Source organism: Terrapene carolina, unplaced genomic scaffold (assembly GCF_002925995.2).
Source record: "Terrapene carolina triunguis isolate 2854851 unplaced genomic scaffold, T_m_triunguis-2.0 Scaffold21, whole genome shotgun sequence".
Classification (NCBI taxonomy): Eukaryota; Metazoa; Chordata; order Testudines; family Emydidae; genus Terrapene; species Terrapene triunguis.
The window spans coordinates 1873650-1894106 of NW_020664372.1; the positions used below are offsets into that span (position 1 = coordinate 1873650).

Genomic DNA, 20457 nt, shown 5'->3' on the forward strand with positions numbered 1-20457 from the left:
GTGCATTGAGTGGACGTTTTCAGAGAACTATGCACAGTGACTCCAAGCCTTCTTTCTTTCTTGAGTGTTACTGGCTAATTTAGAGCCCATCACTATATATGTGCAGTTAGGATTATTTTTTCCAATGTGCATTACTTTCCACTTATCAATATAGAATTTCATCTGCCATTTTGTTGCCCAGTCACCCAGTTTAGTTAGATCCCTCTTTAACTCCTCACCGTCTGCTTTGGACTTAATGATCTTGAATAAATTTGCCATTACACTGCTCACTCCCTTTTCCAGATCAGTTATGAATACGTTGAACAGCACAGGTTCCAGTGCTTTGGGGGACCCTGCTATTTACCTCTCTCCATTGTGAAAACTGACCATTTATTCCTACCTTCTGTTTCCTATCTTTCAACAAGTTATTGATCCAGGAAAGGACCTTCCCTGTTATCCCATGGCTACTTAGTTTCTTTAAGAGCCTTTGGTGAGGAACCTTGTCAAAGGCTTTCTGAAAATCCAAGTACACTATATTGACTGGATCATCCTAATCCATGTGCTTACTGACTCCCTTGAAGAATTCATTAAGATTAATGAGGCATGACTTCCCTTTACAAATGCCATGTTGACTCTTCCCCAACAAATAGTGATTATCTATGTGACTGATAAGTCTGTTCTTTATTTCAGTTTCTACCAATATGCCTCGCTCACTGGTCTGTAATTGCCAGGATCTCCTCTAGATCCCTTTTTTAGAAATCGTCATTGCATTAGTACCTTCCAGTCATCTGATACAAAGGCTGATTCCAAAGACAGGCACCATGCTACAGGACTATGTTGCTGTGATCCTCCCAGGTAGTTCCAGTACTTGGAGAGGGTCTCATTCTGGTTGCACATCAGGCATGGACTGATTTGTCAGTCTCTACGTGAGTGTACAACTGGCAAATTTAAAGTTGACCTCCTCACAAGACTAACCCAGAGGACTGTGTGATCAGAGGTGTATTTGGATTGTACACGTGATGAATTGTCAAAAAGAGAAGATCTTCCATCTCACTACATTCCATCTTATTTCTCATCTGTGGGTTTGCCTGCTTGGATTTAGGACCATTAGAATTGGGAATGGTTGGTTGGTTTTATATAGAGACATGTGACAAGGGAAAGACTGGACTTTTTGATCATCACTGGGTTGCAGAGCATATATGGAAATAGGAAGGAACTTTTCCCACTGTGTAAAATTGCCCATTTCTGTGCAGGGTGTTTTTGTTTGTTTGTTTGTTTGTTCCCCCCCCCCTTATTCTGTGCATATAAGTGGGCATTACATGGCTACTGAATGCTTGTCTACATATAAGTAGTTATTTTAGATTCTGACCAGAGACAAGACATCTAGCTATCCTGATTTGTCATCAAATTGATGATCTGAGAACTGAATCCCAAATTCCAAGCTTGGACTAGGAAAAAGGGATAGAGCAAGCTACCACTGACATCCCTGATGGGAACAGGAAACCACACAGGTACAAGTGCTCTTTGAGGACTGATATATATTTACTGATATAGAATAAGAACAAATCTTAAAATGCAAAGTTGTCTTGTAAATAGTCTTCTGGATGACAATATGAAATTTTCATCTACTGTTTTCAACACAGGGTTGTTGTTTATTTCTATTTTCATTGTGTCTCAGCCACAATTTTGTCACTTCTATATCACAGCTTTGGGCAAGAACTATTAACTCATTCATGTCTTATTTCAGGAAATCCCAACTGCTGGCACTAAGGACTTAATCTAGATGGAGGTCTCACCTTTTTAATATTATTGACTGTCCAGTGTGAAAGCACTGAGGCTCCGCTAATCTCTTTCATAAATTTGCTAGTTGCTGTTAAGTTTATAACCTCAGACTGGCTGTCTTGTTTAGCAACTGAAAGAGTCGCAGTGAAAGGCGCAGGAAGCAGATCCTGAAGTATTAGGAAACCCATGACTATTTTGAATGTCCTGCACTAGCAGATTAACACTCCTTTTAAGGCTTGACATTCAATATGACAATTCATTTTTCCACAGTACTGCCTTTTAAGACAAAAGACAATGTCTAGTGGCCTGGCTGCCACCAAATGATCTGTTTCTGGTACCTCTGTGCATTCCCAGGGAACAGCTTTATGAAAGCATTCCTTTTAACTTGAAATGTGATGTGTTCAACATCTAACATATGTCCTTAGGGCTATATGACTATCCCTTTGCTAGCACCTAGACAGCACTTTTCATCAAAGAAGTTTACAGAAGTAGAGACATATCATTGCCAAGCTCTCATGATATCCTATGGCACTGAGCAATTTTATAGGTATGGTCCCATTCCTAAAACTTTAGAGTATAGGGTGATTCTTATGTATCACATATTGAACATTGCCACACTATGGGGAAATTTTCTTTCTGAAATTGTATTTGTCTTGTTTTCAACTTTGCAAATGTGTAGTTTTTAGAAATCGTTTAAACTTCTGTCCACCTGGGGAATGTATTTAAGGCTTACAATTAAACACAGCAGAAAAAATATATATATTAATAAAAAATGTAAAAAGGAAAAAAAAAGCTTTCAGTGTTTAAACTGTTAAGCAATAGTAAAATTCTTATGAACTAGTGATACTGTCATTGAACTGGAGACAGCTTCAGAACACGCTTGCTCTGGCTTTTTCACCCTACAATTTGGAATCTGCTCACAGTACTGCCAGCTTAACCAAAAAGGATTAACTCTCATATCCAACTGAGAACACAGATAATTCTCGGTAATTGGTAAAAAATGAAGATGAATGGGGCTGAGAGATAAGGAGCAATTAGCTCATCAGCAGTTACAGCTGTGCACTCAATCCGGATCCATCTCTTGAGTCCCGGCCCCTTTTAAAGAACCCAAGCAGAATAAGCATAGGACACCTCCTCCCCAAAAAAATTGCTATACCTGCCCATCATTCCTCTCTCTTCCATTTTATTTCCTCACTGTACAAAGACACCTGTCATAGCATTCTTTGTAAATTACTACCTCTCCCAGGACCTGTGTCTACAGCCAATCTTCTTTTTAAACTTAAAAAAAAAAAAACAGAAACCAAATGACTACTGTAGACACTCTTAAGTTCCCTGTCAATCGTTTCATTATAGCAGCATCATCTGTTTGAAAATATAAGCAATTCCCTCATCTAATTATAGAGAGGATTTGAGGTTCATTAACATTGCCAAGGCAGAGAATCAGATGTGCAACTGCAGAGCTGTGCTCAGTGGCCTGCATTCTCTGTTTCCTTTTATTTGCTTTCTCAAGGTCTCCAAGACTTTTTCCTGAAACCATAAAAGTAATTCTTTCCTTCAGAATAGACGTGTGTTTAGAGAAAGGAAATGACCGCATTTTGTACAGTTCTATTATTGGGAGAGGTCACTAGAGAAAAATAATTTCATCTCAATGTCTTTTCCACTCTTTTTGGAGAAGGGAAGGGATAATGTTAAGCAGGGCAACCGTTAATTTCAGGCAACAGATCTTGGCTTTCCTTACATGTGTCTCAGAGTTTAAATGTTGTAAGCTAATGTGGATAAAAAGGAAGCCTAAAATGTCAAGATCCCCTCTTAATTTTCAACACATTTTGTGGTTGTTTATGGATTATTGTGCTAGCGAAGTGTAAAATACTGTCTTGTATTTCCTAATTGTGTTTAGAAACAGAGAACACCAAAGTCTTTATGATTGCTTCATTTCCTTAAAGAAATAATAGCAGGTTTTTTGGTATGATACAGTTTAAACAATGACATTTTCTTGGGACATCTGTTTTGAGATCACTTTTTGAATAGATATGAACTCATTTCCTACTAAGAAAGTAATTTACTATTGTTGATAGCTGTTTACAAGTTCCATGAGTCAGATATTAGCTAGTGGCAAAGGTCCTCGCAAATCCTTGGAGTATTCCCTAAACAGTCTACATAGTATTTTAATCATATAAAATGTTGAGGGAAGCAAAATTACAGGGACTTTTCCTACTAACTTACAGTAATTTGAGGCTAGCTCAGAGGAATAATTTTAAAATGTATTTACCTTTAAAGATTTCATTCCTTTTGCTACTCTTTGTTTATGAAGTATTACAGTAAGTGTTTAAAAACAGTGAAACAATTGAGATGCTCACTGTACTTATATTTTTGGAGTACAAAACTCAAATATACAATCTGTACATAATTTACTTGCATTAAAATAAAATTGTTACTGATCATAATAACAGAAGATATGTTAATACAGCAAACAAACAGAAAAAAAAAACATTTCAAGTCAATTTAACGTTTGACCTTGTGAATTTTCTTCTTCTAATCCTGCATTTATAAGAGCATAATCCTAGAAGCAGTAGAGTTTTGAATGCTGGTTTATGTAGATAGTTCTTTAAACAAACAAACAAAAATTATCTGGCCTGCATGTTGTGTCTAGAGTTGCCACTAAAAAGAATCCAGGACATTTTTCCTTCTTATCTGCAATGTAGCTCATATCAGCCAACCTGTCACAAGACAGTACTTGATATAAACAAGAGATTGCAAAGACATCTCAGTAATCAATATTAGGATGGCTACAGTATGGAAGCTCCAACCACTGCATATCATTTGTCTCAGCATCTATTTCTATGACCAAATGAAGCATTAATTCAAATCATAAATCTATGGTGATTTAAATCTGGGAATGAGCACCTGCCTGCTTTAATGATTTATTTTGTACATTTCAGTAAGCAGGAGATTTGTCCATATGAACTGACAGGTCACCTTCAGATGCCAGTAGCAGACTGTTTATCACCATGCAGACTAGCATCTCATCTTAGCAAGTAAATATTAAACTAAAAGAATCCAATTGATTGTGGATGGGGGAGAAAGGCGTAGCTGCCATATATTTTACTCAGTGTGCTAATACCTCACTCTGATTCCTCCATGGTTCCTTATTTTTTCTCCTAAAATGATAATTCTGGTGGGAGGATGTAAACTCAAGGTTACCATGTAAAACTGAAGGATAGAAAATAATTACTTATTAGTATCACTGACTTCCTTTAACTTCCTTTACTCGCTAGCCTTTTGGCCATTGCTTCAAAGGACCAGTTGGTAAATTTGTGTAGTGCTGGGGATAACTGCAAAATATTCAGCCACAAAAATGACTTCTATAAGTCATATTAAGTGTCTGATTAAAACCAAAAAAGCAAGACAATTCCAAACTAAAACTAACAATTCAAATTGGGACTTCATGCTTAATTTGCCTTACTTTGCATAGGTACTGCAGGAGCCTGAGATCAAGGTATTATCCCCTCCATGTATACTAAATAGGCTATAATAGCACAATATAATGGAATAAGTTACTTTTGTTTAGCTTTAACCTTGAATTTTCTTGCTTTGATATGTGTTTTGTCAGGTGTGTCATGTACACTTAAAATGTAGACTGTGATCAAACTACTTTTATTCATCTTTTATCCCTTCTCCCACAGCCCTCAATAATACGTTTAAAATGCAAGTTCAACCATATATATTGTAACTCACTAATAATGTATGTATCTAATACTCTCAATTAGTTCCAGATGTCTAGATAAACAAAATATTGACTAGATACGTAATGATAACATTTTAAAATATGGAGTATGGAGTGGAAATCCATCAACCTCATGAAGAAACTTGCACAAGTACAGACAGATATCATCTTCCTTTCCAAATGCAAACGGATGGGCATCATACCAAATGGACTGAAGGTGAAAAATCCATTGCTAGCTACATACTGCACAGACCACAGTGAGAGATTATGCCATACACTATCAAAGAAACTGAGGAACCACCTGATCAGCATCCTATACAGCAAACAGGAAAACATCAAAAAAGAGCTCTCCAGCCTAGAAACTTTCATAAATAACTAACCTTCCACACAAACGGACTTTACTAAAATAAGACAGGAGATCTACATTACACACTTCACCTCTCTACAAAGGAAAAAGGACCGTAAGCTGTCTAAAATCTTACCTGCCACATGAGGCCACAACAGTGGTACCCCTAACTCACCCAGCAATATTGTCAATTTATCGAGCTACACACTCAACCAGGCAGAAGAGTCTGTCCTATCTCAGGGACTCTCTTTTTGCCCCACCACGCCCACAAACATGATACAGTTCTGCGGCGATCTGGAAGCCTACTTTCGCCATCTCCGACTCAAAGAATACTTTCAAGATAACACTGAACAGTGCACTGATACACAGATAACCTCCCACCAACAGCACAAGAAGAAGAACTCCACATGGACTTCTCCTGAGGGTCGAAATGACAGTCTGGACCTATACATAGAATGCTTCCGCCAACGTGCACAGGCAGAAATTCTAGAAAAAACAACATCACTTGCCTCATAACCTAAGTCGTGCAGAACGCAATGCCATCCACAGCCTCAGAAACAACCCAAACATTATAATCAAAGAGGCTGATAAAGGAGGTGCTGTTGTCATCATGAACAGGTCTGACTACCAAAAGGAGACTGCCAGACAACTCTCCGATACCAAATTCTACAGGCCACTTTCCTCAGATCGCACTGAGGAATATACTAAGAAACTGCACCATCTACTCAGGACACTCCCTACACTAACACAGGAACAAATCAACATACCCTTAGAGCCCCGACCAGGGTTATTCTATCTACTACCCAAGATCCATAAACCTGGAAATCCAGGACCCATCATCTCTGGAATTGGCACTCTCACTGAAGGACTGTTCGGATATGTGGACTCTCTACTTAGACCCTACGCCAGCAACACTCCCAGCTATCTCTGTGACATCACTGATTTCCTGAGAAAACTACAATGCATTGATGATTTTCCAGAAAACACCATCCTAGCCACCATGGATGTGGAGGCTGTCTACACAAACATCCCACACACAGATGGAATACAAGCTGTCAGGAACAGTATCCCTGATGATGCCACAGCACAACTGGTTGCTAAGCTCTATGACTTTATCCTCATGCACAATTATTTCAAATTTGGTGACAATATATACCTCCAGACCAGTGGCACCACTATGGGCACCCGCATGGCCCCACAATATGCCAACATTTTTATGGCTGACCTGGAACAACGCTTCCTCAGCTCTCGTTCACTCACGTCCCTTCTCTCCCTACGCTACATTGATGACATCATCATCATCTGGACCCATGAGAAGGAGACTCTGGAAGAATTCCACCATGATTTCAACAGCTTCCACCCCAACATCAACCTCAGACTGGACCAATCTACATGAGAGGTCCACTTCCTAGACACCACGGTACAAATAAGTGATGGTCACGTTAACACCACCCTATACCGAAAACCCACTGACCGCTATGCCTACCTTCATGCCTCCAGCTTCCATACTGGACACACCACATGATCCATCGTCTACAGCCAAGCGCTGAGGTACAACCGCATTTGCTCCAACCCCTCAGACAGAGACCAACACCTACAAGATCTTCACCAAGCATTCTCAAAACTATGATACCCGCACGAGGAAATAAGGAAACAAATCAACAGAGCCAGACGTGTACCCAGAAGCCTCCTGCTGCAAGACAAGCCCAAGAAAGAAACCTCTCCAACACATCATCAGTGATCTACAGCCCATCCTGGACAACAATCCCTCGCTTTCACAGGCCTCGGGAGGCAGGCCAGTCCTCACCCACAGACAACCCGCCAACCTTAAGCATATTCTCACCAGCAACCACACACCACACAACAGTAACTCTAACTCAGGAACCAATCCATGCCAACTCGATGCCAACTCTGCCCACATAGTTACACCAGCGACACCATCATAGGACCTAACCAGATCAGCCACAACATCACCGGTTCATTCACCTGCACGTCCACCAATGTAATATATGCCATCACATGCCAGCAATGCCCCTCTGCTATGTACATCGGCCAAACTGGACAATCCTTACGTAAAAGGATAAATGGACACAAGTCAGATATTAGGAATGGCAATATACAAAAACCTGTAGGAGAACACTTCAACCTCCCTGGACACACAATAGCAGATTTAAAGGTAGCCATCCTGCAGCAAAAAAACTTCAGGACCAGACTTCAAAGAGAAACTGCTGAACTTCAGTTCATTTGCAAATTTGACACCATCAGCTCAGGATTAAACAAAGACTGTGAATGGCTAGCCAACTATAAAAGCAGTTTCTCCTCCCTTGGTGTTCACACCTCAACTGCTAGAAGAGGGCCTCATCCTCTCTGAACTAATCTCGTTATCTCTAGACTGATTCTTGCCTGCATATTTATACCTGCCTCCGGACATTTCCACTACATGCGTCTGACGAAGTGGGTGTTTACCCACAAAAGCTTATTCTCCAATATGTCTATTAGTTGATAAAGTGCCACAGGACTTTTTGTCGCATTTTAAAATACAGGTTCTGGTTATAATGGAAGAGATTTTCAAGGCACACGTGGCAACTAGGCATCTAATTCCCACTGACAGTCAATCTGAGTTAGACTACTGCATTCCATTTGTGCCTCTAAAAGTTTCCCTCAGTAGTTATAATAGTTCAGCCGAAGCCTGCTTGATATTTCTTAGCATAGCCTCCATCTAGGAGCATCCATCAGGCCAGGCAACTATCATTGACACAAGAGTATAATGGCTATTTTTAAGCCATTATGATTTATTCTGATGATCTAGTTAGAGATTTTTTTTATCTGTAACTCATTGATCTAGTATAATTCCAAGTTTTTATTTCTATAAATCCATACATGTATGTGATGCTATACACTAGGTAAGCCATGCTAAACAGTAAACAAAGTCCTGAACCAAGAGGCCCTGAGCAGATATAATATAGCAGATGATAGTGTACTAGGCATACTACATTCACAGAGATTTCCTTGAAGACATGGGAGAAATTAGAATGTTACTATTCATTGCAACAAGGTTGAGGAAGCGTTTCATTCTGTACTTAGGTAATGCTGAGCGGCTAGCAAGTGTAACCCCCACATCTCCTCGGTGTGGTGTTCTGTCCCATCTAGTGGCACCGAGACCACCTAGAGAGAGAGATTAATGAGTTTGCGCTACACTCTTAGCTAACAGCCACTGGGCTTTTAGCTCACGCTGTAGAGACTCATGCACTAAGCTCCAGAGGTCCCCAGTTCAATCCTGGCCACCAACAACCGGTGTCTGTCAACGTTACACAAGCATTCAAAAAATGGCAATTAAAAGCCTTACTTTAGATCAGGTGGCTAAACTGCAGCTCGCGAGCCACATGTGGCTCTTTTACAGTTAAAGTGTGGCTCACGGAACCCCCCACGTCAGCCCATTCTCCACCTACCAGATTGGGGGAGGGACTCTAGAGGCTTTTCCCCACAAGAGGCACCTGATGGGGCTCGGGGCTTCATCCGCGTGCTTGCTGAAGCCCTGAGCACTGGCAGGTGCCTCCCGCGGGGCTGTAGCACCGAGCCCCACCACTTTGCAGCTGGGCAGAAGCTTCGAGCAGGTGCGCCCAGTTCTCAAACTTCTGAAGCTTATCATATGCATCTTGGAGGATCAGTAAGTTTGGCCACCTCTGCTTTACATATACAGTAGTACATATTTACTACAGAAATAACTTGACTGTACTTATGAATTGATCACTTTTGATTATCATACTAAAAGTCTATAAATTATGCTTCCATATTTGCTAGTTTTGAGGTATAAAAACAATTCATTTTTTAATCCAAAATCATCTCCTTAACTATTGTCCCACAGAAGCTGCATTCTATTTACTTTGTTAACTATTACTAACTTCTACAGTGCCATAAGCAAACAAGAACTTTGTCTCTAGAACTGCTAAACAGGATTAGTCCCATAGCATAATATTTGAATGTATTACTTCATATAATGTATGCATCTGAATCCTGCATTCAAGATCCACACGTTTCTACATCCATTACTGCCTCTTCATCCTGCCAGCTGGTAATGCTACCCTCACATTCCTCCTCACTGCCCCATTTTCCTCTGCTTCTCTGAGGGCCACCTGCTCTTCCCAATTCACTGTTGCATCTCTCCTGCTTTCAAATTTCTGCTACTGCCTTCCTCTTACTCACCCCTGACTTCCTGCCAAGAAGACAGGTTGCTTTTTTCACTCCCTACAGCTCTGGTCATTGCTGGTATTTCAGTAGCTAGCACACTAGTTCGGGCCTCCTTCTTCACTGTCACTGGAGAAGCTTTCCGAAGTGCTGTGGTGGTTTTTCTCTGCTCCTAGAGCAGTTCTTTATTGGAAAAAAAAAAACCTGACACTCTCTTGATAGGAATTTTCAAGTATACATTTTGTTGTTGTTTAAAAAAAAATGGCCAGAGTGTTTTGGCACTGCAGTCCCCACTCTATCTATATTTACATAAGTAGACTATAAGTACATGCAGAAATATACAGAAACAGTAGTCACCTACTTTTATTTTGAATGAAAGAAATGCCCCTCCCCTGAAATCAACAGGGGGTGAAGCTTTGATCCATCTGCAGTGGAAGTATGCCGTGCAGAAAGAGGGGATATGAGAAAGCATGCATGGCTGGATGCTCCCGCCTTGGGTCCACCACCTTCCCATTGGCTGGAGATGGGGGAAAAGTCTAGCCCATTGGCTCTTGTGGGCTTCCCTAGGCTCTTCAAAAGACTCTTGATCTGGATAGCATGCAGCCACTTTTATTTATTGTTAGACAACTATTTATCCTTAAGAGTAATCTCAAAAGGTATGAAGAATATGGGGAGGGGAAAGGAATGTACTGAACCGTCAAGAGCCATTTTATTTCTATATATGCTTATCCTGAATATAGTATTCTGAACATACATTTTAGTCACTGGATTACTACTGCTGAGTTATCTTGTTAGTACTGTCTCAACGTGATAAAAGGAGTCAGTACAATAAAAAGGCAAAACAAACCATTTTACTGCAGAAACATGCATATGATTTAATCAACAAAAAAAGTTAGTCTAGCTTTGAAGTGTGTTTTATCAAAACAAACTCGCCAGAGAAATGCATATAATGTATCGGAACAATTCCTTTTTCGAAAGAACAGAAGTTGCTAATAATTGTTTAAGAAACAGAAAAAACTCATTTAACAACATTTTAAGAATGTGTTTATTAAAATAGGAGATTAATTGTAAAGCGTGGAAATAATTTATTGGGTAGGTATGTTTTCCTTTTGTCACAGGGCACCTGAAACTGTGAAACATTTTGCTTTCAAGCAACTGTTCTGAATTACCTAAAGTCGATACCTGGTAGAGTGAGTAGGAGACATGGTTAAATTTCGTTCTGATACCTTCATCTGTCACCGTACCTGTGCTTTGAAAAATGAACTCTTAGCAATCAAACTGCTTTCTTTCATGGAAAATATTAACTGGGGTCTGAAGTAGCATCCTACAAAGGAAAGGATGTTCTTATAATAGTAACAACAATGCTGAGTGCTCCTGTAAAGATCAGCTACAAAATATAGCTAAACATGCACAAAAGTGGCCTGCAAATGTGCCAAATTTTCCCAAAATCAAAGGTTTAATGGTCCGGGGAGAAGGGGGAGAAAGGGTATCATTGTAGTAAGAAATTGATACATTACTGGCATGTATGTATGTAATGTTTACTTCCAAAACTTACCAACACTTGAATTCAGATCTCCATTCTCAGACTCTGCTCCATGTTGGTTATTACTGGCATGATAGTTGGACATAGCTTCTAATTTGATTTTTTTCACTTTCATTGCTTCTGCTATGGCTGCATTGGTAGCAGCTGCTGCTGCTGCAGCTGCTGCTGTCAGACCTACAAAGAAATATGAATGAAACTTAATATACATTATACTATGACTCTTCATTAGTGTAGGGCTTGAAACTGTTACTCTTCCTTCATCATTTACTACATAATTAGCAGAGGATAATACTGAATAATATCCATCCTTATTTGCTTAGGAGACTGTTTACTTTTTAATGTAAAATGCATAACATACTATGTAAATAGTTACTTATATACACGTGAATTCACAAAATTGGTCTCTAATTGCTTTAGTCAGAATACAACTGCAGCTACAAACATACCCATTTAGAAGCCTAACTTCACCAGCAAACCATGTATTTAGGTGCAAATGTGAGTGTAAATAAATATACCTGCAATAAACTTTGGGTGCAAAACTACACTTGAAACACTGGAGGACAAGCTAAAAATCAGGGCCATAGAGTTTGAATAGCATATTCATGACTAATAAGTTATATTCACAATTAAGCCATTCTCCCTGAGCTCACATAAAATTCCAAATTACTCTAGCAGAATAAATGGGGCATACTAAAACAGCCATAGCTTTCTTAAAGGAAAGGTTAGCTATGTAGATCATAGGAAAAAATATATATAATTATTTACAATCCTACAAGCAGGCTTAGACCTCAAGGCATCTACCAGAGATACCTCACACAAAGTGTGTAACTCCTTTAATTCCCAAGCCCCACCCTCCTGCATCCCAAGTTCTACATCTCCTATGATAAATTCTCCATCTCCAGACAAAATCTCTGCATCTAGCTATATTTGTGAAACACTATATTGTAATAATGAGCTGGTACTGATACTGTCAAGAATGATTGGTAGAACTGCCCAATTTGCTTTCATCACACCACATTCAGCCTTCGTCCAGTGCCCTGACTATGGGGCAGTGCATAGCTGTGTCATGCCATGAGAAGCCCAGGGGAGAAATTTTAATTCACAGACTCACAGTTCCTCTCCTGTTCCCCTCTTGCTTCTGCAAAGGGAGAATTTTGCCACAGCCCTCTACCAGTGGTGGCATGCTCACAGTTGTTTTGCACCAGCCCTCTTCTTCTGTGTGGTGTGTTGGGGAGCGGTGTCCACTCCTTACACCTCTCCATGTATCTGGTTTCTCCCAATCCCACCCTGGATCTAATAGGCAGAGATGGGGGTCTTGTTCCCCCTTAGCAAAGCAAAGGTACTACAGGGTTGGGTTTAGGTCCCAGCACCTGGAAACAAGTGATGAGGGCAAAATCTCAGTTCTTCTTTTTAAGTAAGTTTCTAGCCCTCCTGGATGCAAAGAAAAGCATCCAAGTTTAACTAGTACAGTGATGGCTGCCTGAGTCTGCAGACAGCCTTAAACTATTTCTCTGAGGTGTGAACTGCTTCACACACCTCAAAAGGGAGTTAACTCCACAACTCACTACTCTGGGCGGGAGGGTCTGGGCCGGAGAAGAGTGCAGCACAGGCCCAGCCCACCTGCCCAAGCAAGCAGATAACCCCTGCCTGCTGGAGTAAATATTGGAGAACCCCCTGCTACCACCACTGCTGTTTCTAATGAGGGGTCACTTAATGCCTCCAAGTGTTGGTGGAATTATAAATTACACTATAATTACTTTCTGTATAGTTATATCAATATTAGTTACAAAATTGCTATTCAGGCAGTAGGAAAGAGTCCAAATGTCAAATATCAAAGAACAAGGTGAACAGACATAAACCTGTTTTAATATTTACTACTACTATGAAGCTTGCATATTCAGATCTGACTAATACAATAACATGGATGCTTTTCAATGATATTTTTATCTTAGAGGAAGGATATGAAGTTATATATTATACAGATTTGGTTACGGTTCCTAAATTAAGCCACAGAAAAGGGATGATGCACCTCTGAACTTACATTTGTATCCTGTGTTTGTATCCTACACTTCCTTTTTCTTAATACCATTGTCAAGCTATAGCTAGTGTCTTTAAAGAACAGTCTTTTACCAAAAAAGTCCAAATACAGCATACCTAATGAATGCAAATTTTCTTTTGCATCAGAATACCCCAATATGCAACCCTATTCTCTTCCAGTGCTATTCTCTAGAATTGGTCAAGGCTTTTGTATGAGGACTAGAAATCTCAAACACATGCTGTTAAACTGATGTTACCAAAACTCTATTTGTGGTCATATTTTTCTCTTAAAAAGGGGGAAAAAATAAAGACAGAATTTGAACTCCTATATTCATTCTCTCTCTTACATAATTGCAAAGCTGACTGATACAGGAACACTTTGCTAATTTTAAGCATGAACCTGCTACCGAATCAAATTCACTTCACCCATGGAAACCCCAAAATACCAGGGTTAATGCAGATGAATGCACAGGGTTCAGATGGGGGGGAAATCCACTAAGCTGAGGATAGTGCTCAAGACTGCAGCACAGTCTGTCCCCTAAGTAATTCCACTCTAGCACAACTACTCCTGCGCTGTCACTCTGCTCTCCACACCTTTCATAACCACAATATGAGACATAAGTGCCATGCAAGATCGTGAGCCAACCATCTGCACCATGATGTATTCCAACCACTGTTACAAGACAAGGTCTCTCCCCAACAGAGGGCCCTATTTATCTCAAGTCCTCTCCAGAGATGACTCTCAAATGTACTGTAAAGGGCAGAGAGCACAATTCTGCAAAATAGCAGCTACTATTCCATTGTTTGAAATTCTGAAAATATGATTCAAGCTGAGTCAAGAAATGTCTTAAATTGTTGTTTAACTCTCCCCACCCCCACCAAACTAATCCCTACTCTCTTACACCAAGCTGCCTGGGAATTTCCTAGCCATGCAGAGATTAAAGTAATGGTACAGTATAGTACTTCCGCATTTTTCATTATCCAAATTGCATCTCCAAAAATTAGATGACCAAATGTCACCTTTAAAGGCAATTTAAAATGGAAAAGAACTATATTGGATATTCAATAGCTCAGATAATAAGTTACTTTAGTCTCTGTTAATATTTGTTTGAAAAGTTAAAGAAACATGTCAAAATACTCAATAGATTCCAGTCAATGGCAATTATCATTAATATTCTAAAATTGATAAGCTGTTTATGTCTGGCATTCTTCCTGCTGATTATTCAGTAAGACAGGCAGCTTTATAACTATCTCATCACTCCACCGTCACACAAATTTCATCGACAGTGCTCATGCACAGCTATTAGCAATATGAATCTAACCATTACAAGAGGGAGGAAAATCGAACATGTGGCATTAATACGCAGTCCTGGTTCCTAACCATCTGATAGGCAGATGGTGTAAAGCGGATTCTCCAGCTGAAATGAAGGGGGACATCATTTAAAACCTTGTTTGCATTCTAACTGATATCAGTGCCATATTGATATACATGATACATCATGGCAGGATTTGAACAATCTAGTTTGTTTCAGTCATAAATGTTTACAGCCTTGTTTTTTATCTTTAGAAACATGTTTTGAAGAGCGTATTTTTAATTTATGAAACCTATTGTTTACTTCTGTTGAACCAGAAGATTAGCAAGGAGCAGGAATATTAAATTACCACAACCACAGCAATATAACTAAGATGGATGAATAAAGTATGTTTTTTTCAATAAAAGATGTTAGCAAAGGAATTAAAAAATTAGCCTAGACATTTTATGCATTGAATACATTTATTCATTTAAACCTTCTAGCTTTTTTTCCCATGAGACATACTTAGAAGTTTAATGCTTTACACAGCTATTCATTTAAAGCTCTCACTGTGTGCAATTAATCTTGTCCAACAATTTAATTCAAAAAGCAAAACATCAAAAAGTAAAGTTCAATTCAACAATCATGGACCTGAAGTAATCTTCTTGCTCCTGACAGTTCCTATAGACTCATCGGCAAAAGTCTGTTCAAGGTGTCGTGTAAGAGCTTTGTGAGCTTGAATTATAACTCAATTGAAAGCCCTGCAAGCCTCAGTAGGAACTCATGTCTTAACTTCAGCTAGAAGCAGACCACCAAAAGAAACAGTGTGAATGATCTCTTTCTACAAAGCCCTTCTCCCTTCTGCCACTCAAATGTTGATCATCAGTACAATTTTATGTTCTTGGAATCATACATATTTTAAAATAAACATATTTGGTAAGAGCTACATTCCAATAATTACACAGTTTGTAATTGCTGTCATAATTATGCAATGTGTTTTAAAAACATAATAGTAAATTTAAATGCAATTTGAATTTTTAATCCATACTGATGCCAAGGCTATTTGGAAAATCTCTTACCTAAGCGGGGTAAAGAGGTCTAGAAACTGAGAAATTAGCTGCAATGTTTATTTGTATTATTAACTAATTAGACCATCTTTGGAAGAAATAATTGCCAATTCCTGGTCTCTGGGGGAACACATTGTAATCTCCCTCAGTGCTCTTAGCTGGTTTAGAACAGCAATTCACAGGACTGGACAAAAGGGGCAGGTGCAGAAATTTAAATAGTCATATTTGGCACATGGATCTTACAAGCAAAGGTTATGGAACAATCCAGACAGTCACTAAGGTTTCACAGAGAGCGGTATAGGAGAACATCTTTTTTTTTTTCAAAACTCAAGCACAGGGCTGGAAAGGATGCATTTGACATGCAGGATTGGTACCTGGTTGCAAGAGACATGTTTTGTCATTGGGTGAAAAGGAAAAGTATTGCTTAGTGAAAGCTCAATCTTCAGCTCAGAAAAAGGAAGCCATGGAGTCACAGCACATTCCACAGTCTGGTGTCCAGCATTTGTCAGTACTTGGGGCTTTAGGGGTTTGGTGTGCTGTGCAACTGCTAGGCTGCTTTGGCCTGTTGGGTGTTCATAGCTGTTCAATATCTTAACCAACGTGCTTTTCAGTTCCTTTACCAAATATAATCCGCAGCATTTTCCTGCCAAATTCTGGTCTCATTTACACCCAGGCAACTCCACAGAAGTCAGCAGCGTTTCATGAGGAGACCAAAATTTGGCCTATTACATGTGGGACTCCAGGGCACAGAAATGAATGAACCAAGCCAAAGACTTCAGAATCACTTCTTCCTGGCAGGAGACCTTAGAAATGCAGTTTACCTTCTCTAGCAAGATGCTCAGGAAAACAACCCACTGTGCTGGCAAGCAGACATGCCAAACCCACAAAAAACCCCGCAGAAATCGGGCTTGTGATTGGCTTAATTGGCTTGCGAGTTGCTTGTTGGCTAGTTTTTGGCTTATAGCTTGTTGGGCTTGTAGCTTGTTGCTTGTTGTAGCTTGTTGCTTCTTTTTTTTTTATCAGCTCCCGGCAAGCAGGGGCAAGGGGGGAAGAGAGTCAGGGATGCACAGCGGGTCCACCACAGTCCCAGACTGCACACCGTGGGGATCTAGTCACATAGAGTGTTGGGGTTCTTAGGGATTGGCTTGTTTTGTCCTTGTTTTGAAATGGGAATAGCTTGATTTCTGGCTTATTGTGAAAGTTGACAACTGTGCTGGCAAATTTATTCAAGAGCATCCAAGTTGATACCAGTGATGATGTCTGACACAGGCTACTGCCCTCCCCCATGTGCTCCTGCCTGCTTAGGAAGGATTTATCCAAATTCTAGTTTTGGCAATGTGAGCAGTTTATAACCAATCAAATCAGTAAAAAATACAAAGACTGTATGTACACACTGTATTCATCTGAGTAGTCCTCGCACACATACTTCCAGCAAACTCAGTGGGACTACTAGCGAAAATACTATTTGGATGACTAAGGATTCCAGAGTCAAGCCCTAAAGTAATAACTGACAACTGAATCAAACAGACATACAGCACAGCAATACAGATTTCTTTATGGATGTTTACAGAATTATATAGGGAAAACTTGAAATACTGTTTCTATTATACAAGACAGGTAAATGGATTGTGTAATTCTTCTTTAATTACATGACCCTTTCAATCTGCTAACTGCAAAGGTTTCTTTTGGGGGTTTGTTTGTTTGTTTGTTTTTTAGTTTACACCCAATGTTTGTAGGTTTTTATTTAGCATTTTCACGCCATCTCACCTTGGGCAACATAGAACAAGTAAAAAGCTAAAAAAAAAAAAATTGTCAATGGCTGGTATTACATTTCATTCCCTCTATTTGCTAGAAAGTTCATTTCAGCAAACAGAAATATTTTATCCATCTTGTGGGAAGAAATCCAAATCTTTTCTAAGTTCTGATAGAGGCCTTTTCTGTATTTCAAATTAATACTTAATCCTTTTTCTTTAAGTTTATTTCAGCTGCACGGACTTGAAAATAATTAATTTCTTTTCTTGATCTAATTTAGGATTTGATCATGTAGGTAATAGTCAGGCACAGTGGCAGTTTTGCCTCAGTAAGAAATACAGGACTTAAGTCTATGGACTTGATCCTGAGCTTACTGTAGTTAATGGCAAAGCTCCCATTGACTTCAATGGTGCAGGTTGAGGCTCTAAGGATACATCTACACAGTGAGCAGCAGGCCATAACAGCAAGCCTCAGGGTACATCTACACTACAGGGGGGAGTCGATTTAAGATACGCAAATTCAGCTACGTGAATAGCGTAGCTGAATTCGACGTATCACAGCCGACTTACCCCGTTGTGAGGACGGCGGCAAAATCGACTTCTGCGGCTTTTTGTCGGCGGCGCTTACTACCACCTCCGCTGGTGGAGTTAGAGCGCCGATTCGGGAATCGATTGTCGCGTCCCGATGGGACGCGATAAATCGATCCCCGAGAGGTCGATTTCTACCCGCCGATTCAGGCGGGTAGTATAGACCAGACCTCAGAGCCCGGGTCTAGAGACTTGGGCTCACAGGGCTTATGCTACGATGCTAAAAACAGCTGTGTAGACATTGTGGCTTGCGCTGGAGCTCGGGCTCTGAAGTTTGAGCCTGAGTTCCAGTCAGAGTCTCAATGTCTACACAGCACTGTAGCACAAACCTGCAAGCCCGAATCTATTAACCCAGGCTCCGAGACACACTGCCACTCACTGTATAGGCGTACCAAGTGACCTATTATCCCACTCCCAACTGAAGAGTATGGAAATTTTTCCACTGATTTTGAATAAAGCCGTATCAGAAACTTAGGCTCTTATGTTCTGTGATGGCAGATACTTAAAGCAATGGGGGATCTGCACTAGGACAAAGGTCTGACTACACAGAACAAGCTGCAGAATGGGAAGCCTTAGATTGTACTCAAATGTTCTGTTAAAATACATTCAATCTTAGCAGAAGTTTTTTTTTTCCACTTCAAATTATTTAGGCAGTTGGTTGGAATTTAAGAGTAACCCACACTTCTTTTTTTTGTTAAACATTATGGATCAGTCCAACCTAACCCAACAGCCTTTGCACACCCAAAACTCCCATAACTACAATTTCTGAGTGATCAAGGAATTCTCCATCAGACTTTATAACTGTACATTCCCCCTGTTGGATTTACATTTCTTACTGCTCATCCAATCTGTTTTCAAACAATTAAAAAATGACTGCTGTAGTAATTAGAGGGTAACGATGACTAAAAGGTTAATAATTAGTATCTTACTTAAATTTCCACAGCAAGTGTTTAGAGAAATTCAATCAATTGTTAAAATTCTACAAATTGTAGGCCAATTCTCATCTTGCATACACTGAAGTAACTCAGTGAAGTCATCAGACTTAAAAAATTGCTGTAAGCGAGATGGGAATCAGGCCATCTGTTTTTAACCACATCTAATCAAGTTTTTCCTGTAACTATATTTAAGTTGCATTATGAATTTTGATGCGTGGCTAATGCATTTAAAACAAACAAATAAGGCAGAAAAGAGTTAAATGTCAACAACTAGGCTTCAAGATTTCAAATCCCCTTTTGCTTTTAGTCATCAAGCGTCCAAACAATTAGTACTACTACTATAGAGAAATAGATAATTTTAATTTAGAAGTGAGTAGTTACCACTTTAAAGGCCATCTTCGTCCCATCCAGAAATCCTTATAGAAGGATATAGGGAATTTTGCTTAAAAATAGTCAGGAGAGCATGCCCTTATATATATTTTTAAAAATAAAATTGATAGAAATGTTAAGATTTCATTACTTGATCTGAGATCTTTATATAGCTCTTGCTGTTCATTTGTTAAACATAGGAGCTGCTCAGAGAAAAATTAAATTATTCAGCAAATAAAGTGAAAACCTAATCCCCTCATCAGTAGTATATTCCATTTACAGAATCAATGGGCAGTTATTCTCCAAAATTGTTCAGTTTTGTGATTTCATTCACTTGTATTCTTAAAGTTGAAGGTGAAATCATCAATTACAATACCATAATAAATACTGAAAGCCTTCAGTTTTAACATTTTTTTTGCAATCTGTGAACTTGATTTTAGTTCAAAGTATTTTTTGGCAGAATCAAACAATATAGCGTAGATGTGCTGGCCTAACTTTTACTGAATTTTCTTAGAACATTTTGAAATACTGCTGAAGTGCATGCAGAATCAAAACAATACAATTAAGTGAGAACATTTTTTTTCTTAAACAACAGTCATCTCTTCAAAAGCAATAGATTCTCAGTCCTCATTCAATCTGTTGCATTATTCATTTCATGTGCAACCTCATGCCGGACCATAAATTGTTACTTTATCTAATCAAAGGAGACTTAACTCTACAGAAGGTCAAAGGTTTAATTTTGTGAAGTATTATCTTACGCTATGAGTTTAACTGAAAAATAGAAGAAGAAAAACAGCCAAGAAACTGGTAATAAATGAACCTTTATTGCCTCAGGCATTGGCCTAGTTAATAAACTTTC

The 20457-nt window shown here is 39.3% G+C and overlaps 1 protein-coding gene across 1 annotated transcript in view; it reads right to left on the minus strand.

Annotated features, from left to right (window-relative positions):
• The window catches only part of DACH1 (dachshund family transcription factor 1), a 460057-nt gene that overhangs the window by 207270 nt on the left and 232330 nt on the right, over window positions 1–20457 (minus strand). The window contains exon 3 of the mRNA XM_029912724.1: window positions 11572–11733. Within this exon, the coding sequence (XP_029768584.1) occupies window positions 11572–11733 (162 nt within the window). The remainder of the gene's footprint in view (window positions 1–11571; window positions 11734–20457) is intronic.